Consider the following 14,308-nt stretch of genomic DNA (forward strand, 5'->3'; position numbering starts at 1 on the left):
TCAAAGCTGTTTGACAGGTATGTCCCCGGTACCCACGGGGTCAGGTGGTCCATGTTTATATCAGTATAATAGGGAAATAGGGAAATTAAGAATGATGTTATGTTTTTATGTGAAAAAAAAAATATGGTAAAATAGGCAGGTCCTTACAACTACTCCCGGTGTAATTCTAAGGGACCCCTCCCGTTGTAGTTCCAGGTGACCCTCCCAATGCAGTTCTAGGTATAGGGTAGGCACAATCATACTTACTACCTTTCTGACTTAGCTATGGTCGGCCGGCCATATGCTAAGTCCAGCCTTCGGGCCGTACAACCCGTCATGGGGGGAAGCATGTTGAGGAGAAAGCGTGACGACACTAGTTCAACAGTACAAGGTGTGTCTTTTAAGCATAAATGGGCAAATTTACTAAAAGGGGCTATATTGAGCATACAACATATTATTCAAAAATTATATGTATTTTCAGTATGTCAAGACAGGACAGTTTTAAAATACCATTTTAGATGCAGTTAAATAATGAAAATACTATGTTTACACGAAAACTCATGCTAGCCACACACTGATGATAACTTAATCCGTCTTACTGAGAAGGGTTTCACTCCATTATCCATCTCATTTTTCAGGTCCTATAGGGAATTGTGCCTAGCTTACTATAGGCCTGGGATTAGACTTTTGGGAGCGGTAGATAGAGCTGGTGAGCCACCACCTATTATGTTTGTCATTTTGGGGAGTATTATATTGACATGTAGTTTTATATACATATTGGGGACATTTAGAACTTTGGTATTATATGATTTAAGTGTTTTTCTTCCACTGTATGTTTTATATTCAATAATGATAGGAACACCTCGTTTCCCTTGTTAGGGCGGGTTGTGACTTTATGGTATCAGAGATGGTTATTTTATTCACAAATAACACCCTAGGCCCACTCTCGGGTTTGGGGCGTTACATCAATTCCTAGGATTTAGATTCAAGTATTTTTTTTTTCCTGCAATTACCATTTCATACGATGATATTATTTAATCTAAGAATCTTGTGCTCCTTTTCTATCCCCTTTCATTTACTTTTTGTAATTTTATGTTCTTCGCTTATGTTTCGCGTTGTTTTAATTTCGTCACAAACTCTCAAAAACCCCAAGAAATTAAATCTAAACTGTGTTCAGTAAATGTTTTTTTTTTTTTTTTCCTCCTTACTGTTTTAACACGAGTTTGAAATTAATCTATATTCCCTGAGAAGACGATTTAATCTTTTAGGGTAATTATTACGCGATAGAATTCTTATACTTGGGATAGCATTTGCACTGCTCACTTTAGAGTGAGTCATTTATCTTTATGCTGTAAAACACGAGTAAACCAAAGAGAATCCTCATAAACAAGCTTTATACAAAGATAAGAAAAGACCTCATTACCACTTCTCTTCCTCCCCCTTTCCCTATTTTGCCTGCTTATGAGTGAACTGAATTATCCAGTTCCACGACTAGAGATGAGTGTTGAATTGGCAGTTGTCTTTCTTCCTTGAGCCCGAACTTTCCCATATTTTGCCTTGTCAAGTCGTGCTCTTCGAGCAATTTCTTGGATGCGGCGATCATGATCCTTAAGCATTTGATCAACATTGTTTGATGGAGCAAATAATGGCCCTGAGAAGTAGATCTTGTTTCCCTTGGACTCGTGACTGGGCTGCATCACAAAAAAATGCAAATAGTGTTGAGATAATTTGGCTCTAAAATGTAGGAGCTGATGCCAATTGACACGAAACTTCAAAATGAGGTGCAATAAATTAATTCTTACCCGAAGGAAAAACTAGACATTGATGCGCATTTCAAAAAGAAAATGTTGCCTAGAATTTGATCTTTGAATTTCAAATTTTATGAGTAAATCTTACCACATCTGGTACTCTAGCATTGGATTTTCCATCTTCCATCTGACAGGATCGTACAAAAGTCTGCATTTGACAATTTCGGTTCTGCATTCTTGCAGGGTCCATTTCAATGAGTGAACACGACAATCTGCCCTTTTGCTTTGTTGATTCTAATTGTGCACCGCTGGGTTCTCCTTGATCGTCAGAGCAGGAAATACTAGTTGCTACCAAACCATTCGAGCCACTTGAAACTCTCGGAACATCATCAAACTTCTTCCCAACCTTTTTCCATCCAGCTCCATGAACCAATGGCCCTGAATGTGATGATTTCCTATGAAGACGCTCTGGCAGATCTTTACTCACATCTATAACAACATCCGATCGTCTAGGTGGATCTATAAGAAAACCAGAGGCAGTATCCTCCGCATGAGGGTTGAGCATTTTACTTCGACTCTTTGCATGCGAATGACCATTTCTTTTCTGCAGTTAAAAAATAAAACAAAATTTTGCTTACAACAAAAAAAATAAAAAGGACAGTTAATTTCCTTCTTGATGTATCATTTACCTATTTATGTATTAAATGGGAAATTTTGAATTGTGACTCAATGCAATAAAGATTACTAAAGCCCTGCATAAGAAATTTAACAGAGGTTTCATTTGTTCATGAGAGTGTGCTTGCACAATGTAATACTTACACTTGTGCAATACAGGGCTACAGGCAAAAACAAAACTCAACATCAACATGCAAGCATCTGCCAATATGGAAACTTGCTCAAATTTTGTCTACAAAAACACATGCAAAATGTTTAAGTTGCCATAGTCCATGGACTGACTTTTTACAGGTAATAACAAAGAATTTGTTGGTGTTGGTAGTTTCATTTTGATTTTAATAAGGACTACATTAAACAACACTCAAAACCTTGATTGGATTTACCTGCATTGACACAACTGACTCAACATTAGCATCAGGCACTGGAATTGCCCGAGATTTCCTCCAGCTTCTTTTCTCTAGTTGCCTCAGGCCCCAGCCGCCCTTTGCTCCTCGCCTGTGAGAAATAATATGAAAGGTAAGCACCACTCTTATAACACCAAGTATGCTCCAATTCACATGTTTAAGTGCGAAAAGCAGAATGATGGCAAGTGATTCAAAGGCAAAAAAAATAAAATAAATAAACTTTAAATTACAAAGAAATCCAATTACTCAAGCCCGAAGTCTTGGAAGGGTTATGAGAAAAAGCTACCCATTCAATGAGCATAACCAACATATTCAGTTTGAAGCATATTCACTAACAATCTTTTATTATTCTAGATAAGCTAGCTGCAACTAAGGCCTAAACATACTATTGTACCTCCAATAATTATCTTTTTTCTTTGGTTTTAATTATTAAAGCTAAATTAAGCATTTTTTCTCTTTATGTACTCAGCAACAACCATGCTGCAAGTCGTTAAACATATCATCTTTTTCTGTACTGTTAGAATTCCACTTTACCTCAAAAATTAAGCTATTAAGTTGTTGTGGGCAAACAATATGTATCAAGCTTTAACACTCCTGCATGTGCAGCCCAACAATACATGGAGAGAGACACCCATGGTAAAATAACACCTATTACAGAGAATATAACAATAATAATTTTTTAAACACCGCACAATAAATGTGGGCAACGAGAGTAGAACTTAGGACCTCCTAGTAACCAGCTTTGATACCATGTTAGAATTACATGTTACCTAAAAGCTTATTAGGTTGTGGGCCAACAAAGTATATCAAGCTTTAGCATATACATTAGCCAGCTTTAAAATATTGTATTCATAAAATGAGGTACTCTAGTCTAGATTGACAATATTTTCAGTCTTTTTGTGAACAACTATAAAACCTCAAATAGGCTTTATCCATGCATTAATGTGCATATTAAAAATGAACTTTCATTTAGGAATATTTGAACAAGTTTTATTGGCAGTCTCTATGAATTGCTTAAACTTAGGGGTTCACCATAATGGATATGATTTTGTACTGTTCCATAGTGGTGCTTATCTTTGATATCGTTACTTTATAAGAAGCATTATAATTGATGTATCATGTGCAGTTCTTGTCTTCAAAATTAGATTCATTTGGGACCTTATATATCTAAAAGTTTGGCTTTACTTTCTAAAGACAATTATGTAAGTCGGCATAAGCAAGTAAATTGGCTTGATTATTATTATTATTATTACTACTACTGCGATTGCTACTACTATTACTACTACTACTACTATCATTATTGTTGTTGTTGTTATTATTTTTTAAAATCTTTATTCTGTTGTCTGCAGTCAATTTACAGATGTTAAAATGCATGCCTCCACTAATCAAAAGGACTCTAGCTAACTGACAATAAACAATAATTATTCAACTCACTATTATTCCATAAATCAGAAAAATTATCATGAAAGCAAGCTTCCTTCTAAAAATAAGTGATGCTATGAAAGTCTTCTTTTTAATTAATTGTATACTGCGAAGGAAAATAAACTATGGTATGCACCTTTCAGCTCCTTCATCCGGCAATTTCACATTAAACTCCTTGCTGGGAGGATATTTGGGCAAACTTGAAGGGTCACATGCAAGTGGTTTTGTGGTAAAGAACTGCTAAACAAAAATATATTAATCCAAAATAGCTAACAAATAAAACTAAGAATCTGAGAATGAGAAATACATGTTTGGGAGTTGAAGCAATTACAATGTATTAATATGAAAAATAGAGAACAAAAAGCTTCATTAAACATGAAAGTATTGTGGCACTAACTCCACGATAGCCAACTTAATCAATAAAATCTTTTAATGAGCTCCTATGAAGTCTCACCAGCAGAAATTTAGTATAGCGTCTAAAAAACTAACAAGTGAAGGGACAAAGGCAGATGAGACCCCCATTGACAAATCTCATAATCTATTTCCATTCTGCATTTGCATTTTTCTCCTATATAACCAAAGATCCAGTTCCAAATACCAAGCAAACTGGGGAGAAAGTCAAAATCAGAGACGTGTTAATGTGACCAAGAAAAGGAAACAGAAAATTTTAATTTAATTAAACTGTTTGACCATTAAGGGTACTTTTAAGTCATATATTCCTTCCTACCCACAGGCCACATCCCTCTATCAAAGGAAAACACAATCAAAAGTAGCAAAGGCAGGGTTTTGTTATCTGTTGAAATCACATGTCAAGATCATCATAGTTGTGTTAAACGCTGCTGCAAAAACTAGGAGTAGAATTTAAACCACTAGTTAATTTTCTGTTGCCTCCGTTAATGTCTCACTGAACAACTCCAGTTGGGCTGGATTTATCATCAAAATTTGCAGGATATGGGGGCACTATGAAGAGTTTTTGGAAGTAGCAATTACTGAAATATTAGCAACAATAATTTCATAGCACAAGCAGGTTGATGAGATGGTGATCAATAGTGGGAAGTTCCTTCCACTTGTCATCACCAACTATTTTTATATTACTAAATACCTCCGACTCTCCAAGGTGCGTCCCTTTCTCCTGCAATTATTATATGCTCTAGAGGAGAAAACATAAAAAAAAAAAAGAAGGAAAAAAGGAAAGACAAACAAGGAAAAACCTCCTCACCTCACTCTTGAGAGCAAATTCTGCAGTTCCTCGTTGTGAGGGATCAATGGAAAGTAAAGTATCCAAAAGCTTTACAGCAGCAGCAGGAAAATCTTTAAATGCTTTTGCCACACATCGCCTATAAGTTTGCTGAGGCTTGAACACTGTTGAAAGAGGTAATTTTGCCTTTCTCCAAAAGTCTTCTGATGGTGAGCCACATAGCTTGAAAATCTTATGCAATTGTTCAACCTACAAATTACAAATATAAATACTCAAAAGGCATCAATAATCATCTATATATAATAATGAAATGCAATTTTTAAAAAACAAGATGATAATGAATTGCATATTTACACTCAAAATGGAACATACACACACACAAACACAAGGAAAATTCTTAAGATGTAAATTGATAGAAGTAAAGTTCACTTGGGCAATACATGAGATTATGGGAAAAGCTGCACCTGTGAAGCATGTGCAGTACAACACAATGCTGCATGTATCTATTTGACCCATTATTGATCTCATGTAATGAGATTGGTTTTCTCAGCATGGGCATTGCGACATTAACTGCATTAAACCTTAAAAAGTGTGAGGCTTTCTCGTATGTGATTTCCAGAAACCAATCATGCAAGGCTAATAGTTTTCTGCTTCATTATCTTCAGAATTCACATCAATTGGCTCCAAGCCATGCTTGAATTCCTGATTTCTCCTATTTGCTATTTCCTAGTGTGAGGCTAGTCAAATTTGAATCTCTAAGGTTACATTTAGTTTTGCAGAATGTCTGTTTCATAGAAACAGAATGGTCCTAGTATTGGAGTTGTGGATAGCTTACAAAAGAAAAATGTTGCTACCTTTAGGCAATGAAAAAAAAAAATTTATTTATCCATAACATGGAATAGACAAGGAATGACTATTCCCAAATTTCAGCATTGGAATGTCTTCCTATCTTGTTCCTTGTAAGATGGAATAACACAAGCTTTTCAATGAGTGATATTTTAATAAATTATAGTATTCCCTAGAATTTTTTTCTTTTCTCATTCCAACCTTATTCCATTCAAAGGTCCATTACCCATAACAGCACTTTTTCATTCATTTTGTTCAAACATCAATGATAACCTAAAAATTGCTCCAAGACCCAAGCACGAGGTGTTTGCATGTAGGCTGTACCACCTGTAGAGTATCTCTATATAGATTCAAACAAAAAATCATCAGAGACCAACTCTATCTATCAATGGACTTAAGTTTCTTATGTGGTGGGCTGCCATGATTTTAAGCTGGAAGACTACAGAGCCCTTGCCAAAATAAGATGTCATGCACAAGCAAAATGACCAGTGTGTTGGTGTGAGTTGTCCTCCGAGAGATTATAGGAGGGAATTTTGGATACAAATCCCTCAATTACAGGGACAACCTTCAATTTATCCTTGATATATGTATAGCTAAATATAGCTAAATTTCTCTATTATATACACCCATTCATCCTTGTAAAGATTGTATTGAATATACGAAAATTTTCTATATTTTATCATGGTATCAGAGCAAGGTCGTAGGACCTTTGTTCCAATTAACTGGTGATTATTTTTTATTTTTTATTTTTTCTGTTCATCACCGAGAGCCTTGTGCATGGGCATCTCTCGCCCAGACAACGACGACGACAACGATGACACGCCCAGACACACCCATTCATCATTGACCCACTCGACGACAAGGCCAAGGCTTGCCTCATCGGCAAATGCGTCTTGGAATCGGTTTACGTCAGCAATAGTAGCAACAAGCACTCTGCCGACGGCGACGACAACACTTCCCCTTGCCCCTCAGGCCTCGTTCACGACTTCTTGCTTCTTGGAACCCATAGGAACTCTGTTGCTGAATAACGAGTCTAAGTCAGAACACGATCACAGCAATGAAAACAGCCGATCCTGATCCCGGCTCCCGATCACTGCAACGACAGACACCTCACTCCCCACTCCCTGTTCTTTCTTGGCTGTTCATCCCGATTTTTTGACCCATCTTGTTTTCCTCTTCATTCACAGACTCAAATGTGAATAGGAAGGTCTCCATACTCTCAAGCTATAATAGAGGAGAGAAAACAACCTTTGGATTTCTGTTTGACTCAATAGCCACACACCCACTCTTGTAGGCATGGGCTGAGCTCCTTTTCATTCCGAGAGCACATGTGCAGGACGACCCCATTCTAGCCATTTCCTTAACAACCGCACACTCTCCTTCCATGGCCAATATAGATTCCAAGGCTACGGTGGCTGCAGCAGAACCACATCTTTCTCTCATTCCAGTTGATAGTTCAAATTCTAACCCAGGAAATGCTCTCCTCGATTCTAATAAAGAAGCTAACTGCAGCGCTTAGATACTTGATTCTGGAGCCAGACCATATGACGCTTAATGCAAATGATTTTTCTCAGGCTCAATGCAAATGATTTTTCTCAGCACTCCCCTCCTCGACGAACTAGCATCACCAATGCTAATGGAGTCATCTCTTCGGCAACCGGGGCTGGGAGTGTGAAGTTGTCACCAGCCCTACTACTATCTAATACTTTACTCGTGCTTTCTCTTTCTCACAAGTTACTATCTGCGAGTCAAGTTACTAAAGAACTTAATTGTGTTGTGCTCATTTATCCTACGTTTTGTCTTATTCAGGATATTCTTACCAAAGAAATCATTGGGCGTGGTACTAAAAGGGGGAGGCTCTATTACATGGAAGATTTCAGTGTAGGCCGAGCACATCACATGCACCGCATGAGAAACCTAAGAATAGAACAGATTTGGCTCTAGCATCATCAGCTAGACCATCCTTCGTTTGGTTATCTTAAGCATGTGTTTCCTGATTTATTTTCAGATTTGTCAATTTTGAACTTTAAATGTGAGGCTTGCATTTTAGCTAAAAGTCATCGAGTCACGTTTGAATAAAAGTGATGTTCCTTTTGCTTTAATTCATTCTGATGTATGAGATCCTTCCAAATGATTCAAACTCAGTTCTCTGCTAATATTCGAATCCTTCGATCCAATAATGGTGGAGAATATGTGAATCAACAGTTCCATGATTATTTCCAACACCATGGCCTGATTCATGAAACCTCATGCCCCAAGACCCCCAAGAAAAATGGTATTGCTGAGTGCAAAAATCACCACATCCATGAAACTGCTCGCGCTCTTTTACTTGGAGCTCACGTGCCTAACCACCACTAGGATGCTGCTGTTGCCACGACCGTCCATCTCATTAACCGCATGCCTCCAAAGTCCTTGAGTTTAAGAATCCGCTACAAAGATCCTAGGTGGGTTCAAGCTATAAAGGAAGAAATGGAGGCATTATTGAAAAATGAGATGTGGATTCTTGTTCCCCTACCTGAAGATAAAAACACAGTGTGGTGTAAATGGGTATTTACCATAAAGTACAAAGTCGATGGATCAATTGAACGGTACAAAGCAAGGCTAGTAGCGAAGGGCTATTGCAGACATATGGCATAGATTATCAAGAGACGTTCTCCGGTGGCAAAGTTGAGTACTGTTAGGGTTTTGCTATCTCTTGCAGCAAACCTTGATTGGCCATTGCACCAGTTTAACGTTAAAAATGCCTTTCTCCTTGGAGATCTGAAGAAGAAATATACATGGATGTTCCTTTAGGATATATGGCAAACTCCAAAACTAAGATTGTGTGCAAGCTACAATGAACTTTGTATGGCTTGAAGCAATCTCCTAGAGTGTGGTTTGGGTGATTGAGCTTGGCAATGAAGAAATATGGTTTTCAAAAAATCAACTTAGATCATACACTATTCTTAAAACATCAACGGGGTAAGATAACTTTGATAGTCTATGTAGATGATATGATCATTACACGAGATGATCCAAAAGAAATAGCAAGACTTCAAGAGCAATTGGAGATAGAATTTGAGATAAAAAATCTAGGAGGACTCAAATATTTTCTGGGAATTGAAGTTGCTAGGTCTGAGCAAGGCATATTCCTTTCCTAACAAAAATATTACCTAGATTTATTATCAGAAGTTGGATTACTAGATTGTAAGCATGCAGATACACCAATAATCCAAAATCACAAGCTTGGAGAATTCCCAGACCAAGTGCAACAAACAAAGAAAGGTACCAGAGATAGGTTGGGAAACTTATTTATCTCTCCCTTACACGGCCTGACATCGCCTATGCAGTGAGTGTAGTAAGTCAATTCATGCATTGTCCAAGTGAAGATCATATGAATGCGGTGATTTGGATTCTACGATACCTAAAGTACTCCCTTGGAAAAGGGACTTTTGTTCTCAAGAAACAACCACTTGAGAGTTAAAGGTTATACAGATGTTAATTGGTCAGCGAATATTTCAGATAGAAAATCCACCTCAGGCTATTTCACGATTGTTGGAGGGAACCTAGTTACATAAAGAAGTAAGAAGCAAGAGGTGGTAGCATTATCAAGTGCCGAAGCCAAGTTTCATGGGATGGCTAAGGGTCTTTGTGAGCTTCTCTGACTTTAAAGACTATTAACCGAAATTGGCTTTGCCCCAAGCTACGAGATGGACTTATTCTGTGATAACAAGGTTGCTATTGACATTTCTCATAATCCAGTACAACATGATTGGGCCAAACATGTGGAAGTAGATCGACACATCATCAAACAAAATCTTGAGGCCAAGACAAATCGATTTCCATTCGTAAAGTTTGAAAACCAGTTGGCAGATATACTTACAAAATTTGTATGTAGCAAGAGCTTCTACAACTCACTTGGCAAATTGGGCATTAGAGATTTATATGCACCAACTTGAAGGGGAGTGTTGGTGTGAGTTGTCCTCCGATAGATTATAGGAGGGAATTTTGGATACAAATCCCTCAATTATAGGGACAACCTTCAATTTAGCCTTGATATATGTATAGTTAAATATAGATAAATTTTTTTGTTATATATACCCATTCATCCTTGTGAAGATTTTATTCAATATATTAAATTTTTCAATATTCTGTCACAGTAAACACATCCTCCTAACTGAACAACAAAAGTGAACACATACGAGTCCACACAGATACAGACAAACACACACACAGGCCTTTGCATCTTGTGCACAATGAATCTAAGGTAACAAAGGTACAGAAATTCATCCCTTGATTTAAAACATATTAAAACATCAAGCATTTTTCAAACATGTGGCCATCTAAAAAATTGATAATCAAATACACCAACAAATAAAATAATCCTCTAAAAAATTTGAAAGTGTTTATTTCAAATGCTATGGAAAACGAAGTAGGCTCATTTAAATCATGTGATGTGAAACAAAACCGAGTGGTTCGTTTCCACAGAAGATCTAAAAACCAAATGGCCACTCTTAAGTGCGAGCTTAAATTTGCCGTATGCCCTTAAAATCAAAATGGGAAGTGGGTACTCTCTCTCCCCCCTCATTCTTTCTTTCTCTCACTTTCCTTTTTGTTTCCTAATTTTATCTTACACTATGATCTGCAGTGTGCAGTTACTAGCTTCCCTGAAAAATCAACAAGCATGACAAGAATTCCAGGTAAAAGGGAGTAAAGGGCAATAAATGCATGAGTGATGAAATATAGATTGCTAAACGTGGTACCTCTGTCCTTCCTGGCATGATAGGCTCGCCAGAGTATAGCTCTCCAAGTATGCAACCAGTACTCCAAAGATCAATTGCAACTCCATACTCAGAGGCTCCAAGTAAGAGTTCTGGGGGCCGATACCAAAGTGTCACAACACGGCTTGTCATTGGAACACTATGATTAGGATCAAAAAAACTTGCTAAACCAAAATCTGCAATCTTCAAGATGCCACCATTGTTGACTAGGAGATTTGAACCCTTTATGTCGCGATGTAGAATGCCACAAGTATGGCAATGTTCTAGTCCACTAAGAAGTTGATGCATGTAACACTTGACCTAAACATAAAAATATACATATAACCTTAGAATGGGGTTTTACAAGCACATCATTAGAGAAGGTACTAGATATCCAGACATTTTAAATGGTAGAAAAATCATTGGGAAAAAAAATCCTATACCCACCTTGCACCCATTTACATGAGTACCCCAACCGTAATATGCCACATAGAGCACCAGTCTAAACAAACAATAAAATAAGGAATTGTTTGGGCACCTGGGGTTCTGTGAACTTGATGCCAGGACATGATGCAAGTCCAGCAAGATCATGTTCCATATACTCAAAAACAAGGTATAAACTCCGAGACATCTTGGATGTGATCAAGCCTTCTAGTTTAATTACATTTGGATGGTCAAGCCTACGCAAAACAAGAATCTCCCTCGCCATAAACTTTACGCTTTCAGGATCCAGATTATCAAACCTTACTCTTTTCAAAGCAACATTTTTCTTGTGGATGATATCGTGAGCCTTGTAAACATTACTATAAGTTCCTTGGCCTATCTGCAAGAATGACATACCATCAGGAGAGTATTAGTGGTGGAGAAGAAAAACACTAACCAAACAGGCAGGCAGGCACACAAAAGGAGCTAAAAACCATGACCAGTGTTGGAGGTACAAAATATGGCATGAATATTTCTTTTTTATTTGGAAAAAATGCACTATATGCTTCCAATTGGATTTATTTATTTATTTTTATTTTTTTTGTGTTAAAAACTAACTTTATAATTGAGGGAAATTGGATAGGAGTGGTGGGAGAACTTGTGACAGTGGAGCATGGTGATAGTCTTAGCAATCTTTTGAAATCACCAAAAGAAATCTAAGGGAGTGTTTGACAAAATTAAGAGTAAGTGCTGAATGCTGAATCTAGTTCATAATCTGTTAATTGGAATTATAATTAAAGTCAACCCTTGAATACTGAACAATTTAGGTTGTTTGGCAAAGATCAGAATATGATAAAGAAGTAGAGAGGAAATTTGTAAGATAAAATTTGAATAATTAAGGATATGCTTTCAGGGAAATATGTGATCGTTGAATTTCAAAACAGAATGTTGGGCAACAGGAATTGAGTCATTTAACACCCGTAGGTTTAATAGCTTATTTCATTGGCATGAATCTAGTTCGTTCAACTGTTAGATCCATGGTTAGAGCTCCTCTGTTCTAGTTTTTCTTGTCATTAGACAGCTTATTTCGTATGGACTACGACAAACTTCCTTGAAACTGCAAATTTCAGGGAAAAAAAAAAAGCAATAAAATAAAACTAAAAAAAAAAAAGAAAAATTGAAAGAAATGTTGCAAGATATGAAGTCAGCTGTTAAGAATTGAGTATTCTAAGCACGTGAAAAGTTCTCCTGTTTCTAAATGAAACGGAGAACCAAAAAACCGAATAAAAAAGGATACAGAACTGTTAGTCGCGTCCAAAATGGGATCCCGCATATTCAGTTTTAGTTGCAGAATGAATGATCAAATGATCAGTAACATATATAGATAGATTGTATTAACATCAAATGTATGCAATGATATGTAAGAGTGGTGATCAAGTCATAAGAGGCACATACTTTATCTAGCTTCTGAAAGGAATCAGCCCGCCGCGGCACCCATCCACTGATAGCTTCACCAGCCACCGCAGCAAGCCACGAAGGCCAACCCGCCGCCACCTGCTCCCCTTCCGTAGCCTTCGGAATGCTTACAATACGACGAAAACTGGCGGCGACCGCTGCATCTTCAGACTTCTCCCTGTTCTTCTTGGTCTTCTTCTCCTCGTCAACAGAATTATCGCAAAAGCGGTATGACCCATTTGCTTTCTCCTCAATCAGAGCAACTCCTGAACCACAGCTCTCCAATATCCTCTCCAATCGAAAGCTCTCCTGCCCCTTTGAAGACCCTTTAATCGACAGCCTCTCCCTTGGGCTTTCCCTGCTATTCGCGATAGCTGCTGACGACTTACCGCATATGCAGCCCATGGCACAACAATCACAAAACCCCCCCACAGCTAAAAGCCTCCTATCTCCCAAAATCATCATCTATCACGAACCCCGCAAAGAATCCAAACTCACCCATATCCCAATGTTAAAATCAGTAATTCAAGACTCAGACTACAAGTTTCCGCGCAATAACTTAAAACCCAGAAATTCAATCTTCAAACTGTGCTTTCTGCGCCAATTGAAGAATCAAAAGGCTGTAGATTTCCAAATATGTCATTCAGTATGAATCAGTTCTACTACCTTTTTCCCGGTGCTGAAGTGGTGCTTCCTTCGCAATTAAGGCAGGGAAGAGGGACCAAAAGACACAAAAATGGGTTGGTTTGAAGAATGACTAGCACATCTTTGATTGTTGAACGCGTATTCAATAACATAGATATAATTTTTTATTTTATATATATCGCCACTTAGTCAAGAAAATCCTCGCCGTGAAAACAGTTCGGGGTCAAGCGAAACCAAACGCCACGTAACGCTTGCCCCTTCCTTTCCCTCCTCTGTGCTATCTCTGTCTCGCTGTCTCGCTGTCTGTCCAGCTGATCAACGGGCGTTTGTTTTCGTGCAGAAGGCGGTTGGGAGCTGTGTGGCAAATGGACCGTGCAATTAACGACGAATTAAAGATTTAAAAAAAAAAAACGGCGCTGCGAGGATGATATGGGAACGGCTAATAACGGCATTTGAATGCGAAAGTAGAGACGGCGCCGCATCGCCATTCGCCCCTTTCTCTTCCGCATCTCTATTTGAACAACAGATAAAAAAATAATGCTAAAGTAGACATTGACGTAGTCTTTCTTTCACTCTTCTTCTGCACGTAACATGATCATTGCGTATTGTGTACTCTGTCATGGTAAATTATTTTGGAAGTTTTAAGGTGAAATATGAAAAAAAAAAAAAAAAAAAGGCAAAAAATAATATAAGATAGGAAATAATAACTTATGTTTTTATTGTATAATCTAAATACACCAAAAAAAAAAACAGCGATTGTAACAAAAATGGCAT

At 37.6% G+C, this 14,308-nt stretch overlaps 1 protein-coding gene across 2 annotated transcripts; it reads right to left on the bottom strand.

The window, feature by feature from the left end:
• Window positions 1–1,260: 1,260 nt before the first annotated feature.
• Window positions 1,261–13,897, bottom strand: LOC131149696 (probable serine/threonine-protein kinase At1g54610). 2 transcript variants are annotated; one of them, XM_058100385.1, is made up of 8 exons: window positions 12,890–13,897; window positions 11,550–11,834; window positions 11,015–11,332; window positions 5,448–5,675; window positions 4,365–4,465; window positions 2,786–2,897; window positions 1,876–2,331; window positions 1,261–1,670 (listed from the first exon to the last, which is right to left on the bottom strand). In XM_058100385.1, exons 1-8 carry the CDS (start codon window positions 13,352–13,354, stop codon window positions 1,455–1,457), a joined length of 2,181 nt encoding a protein of 726 aa, XP_057956368.1. In that variant the 5' UTR covers window positions 13,355–13,897; the 3' UTR covers window positions 1,261–1,454. The 2 variants fall into 2 exon arrangements, with proteins under 2 accessions (XP_057956368.1, XP_057956369.1); XM_058100386.1 differs by having other exon boundaries at window positions 11,760–11,834; window positions 12,890–13,790.
• Between the last annotated feature and the right edge of the window lie 411 nt (window positions 13,898–14,308).

The sequence above is a fragment of the Malania oleifera genome, chromosome 2 (genome assembly GCF_029873635.1).
Source record: "Malania oleifera isolate guangnan ecotype guangnan chromosome 2, ASM2987363v1, whole genome shotgun sequence".
Lineage (NCBI taxonomy): Eukaryota > Viridiplantae > Streptophyta > Magnoliopsida > Santalales > Ximeniaceae > Malania > Malania oleifera.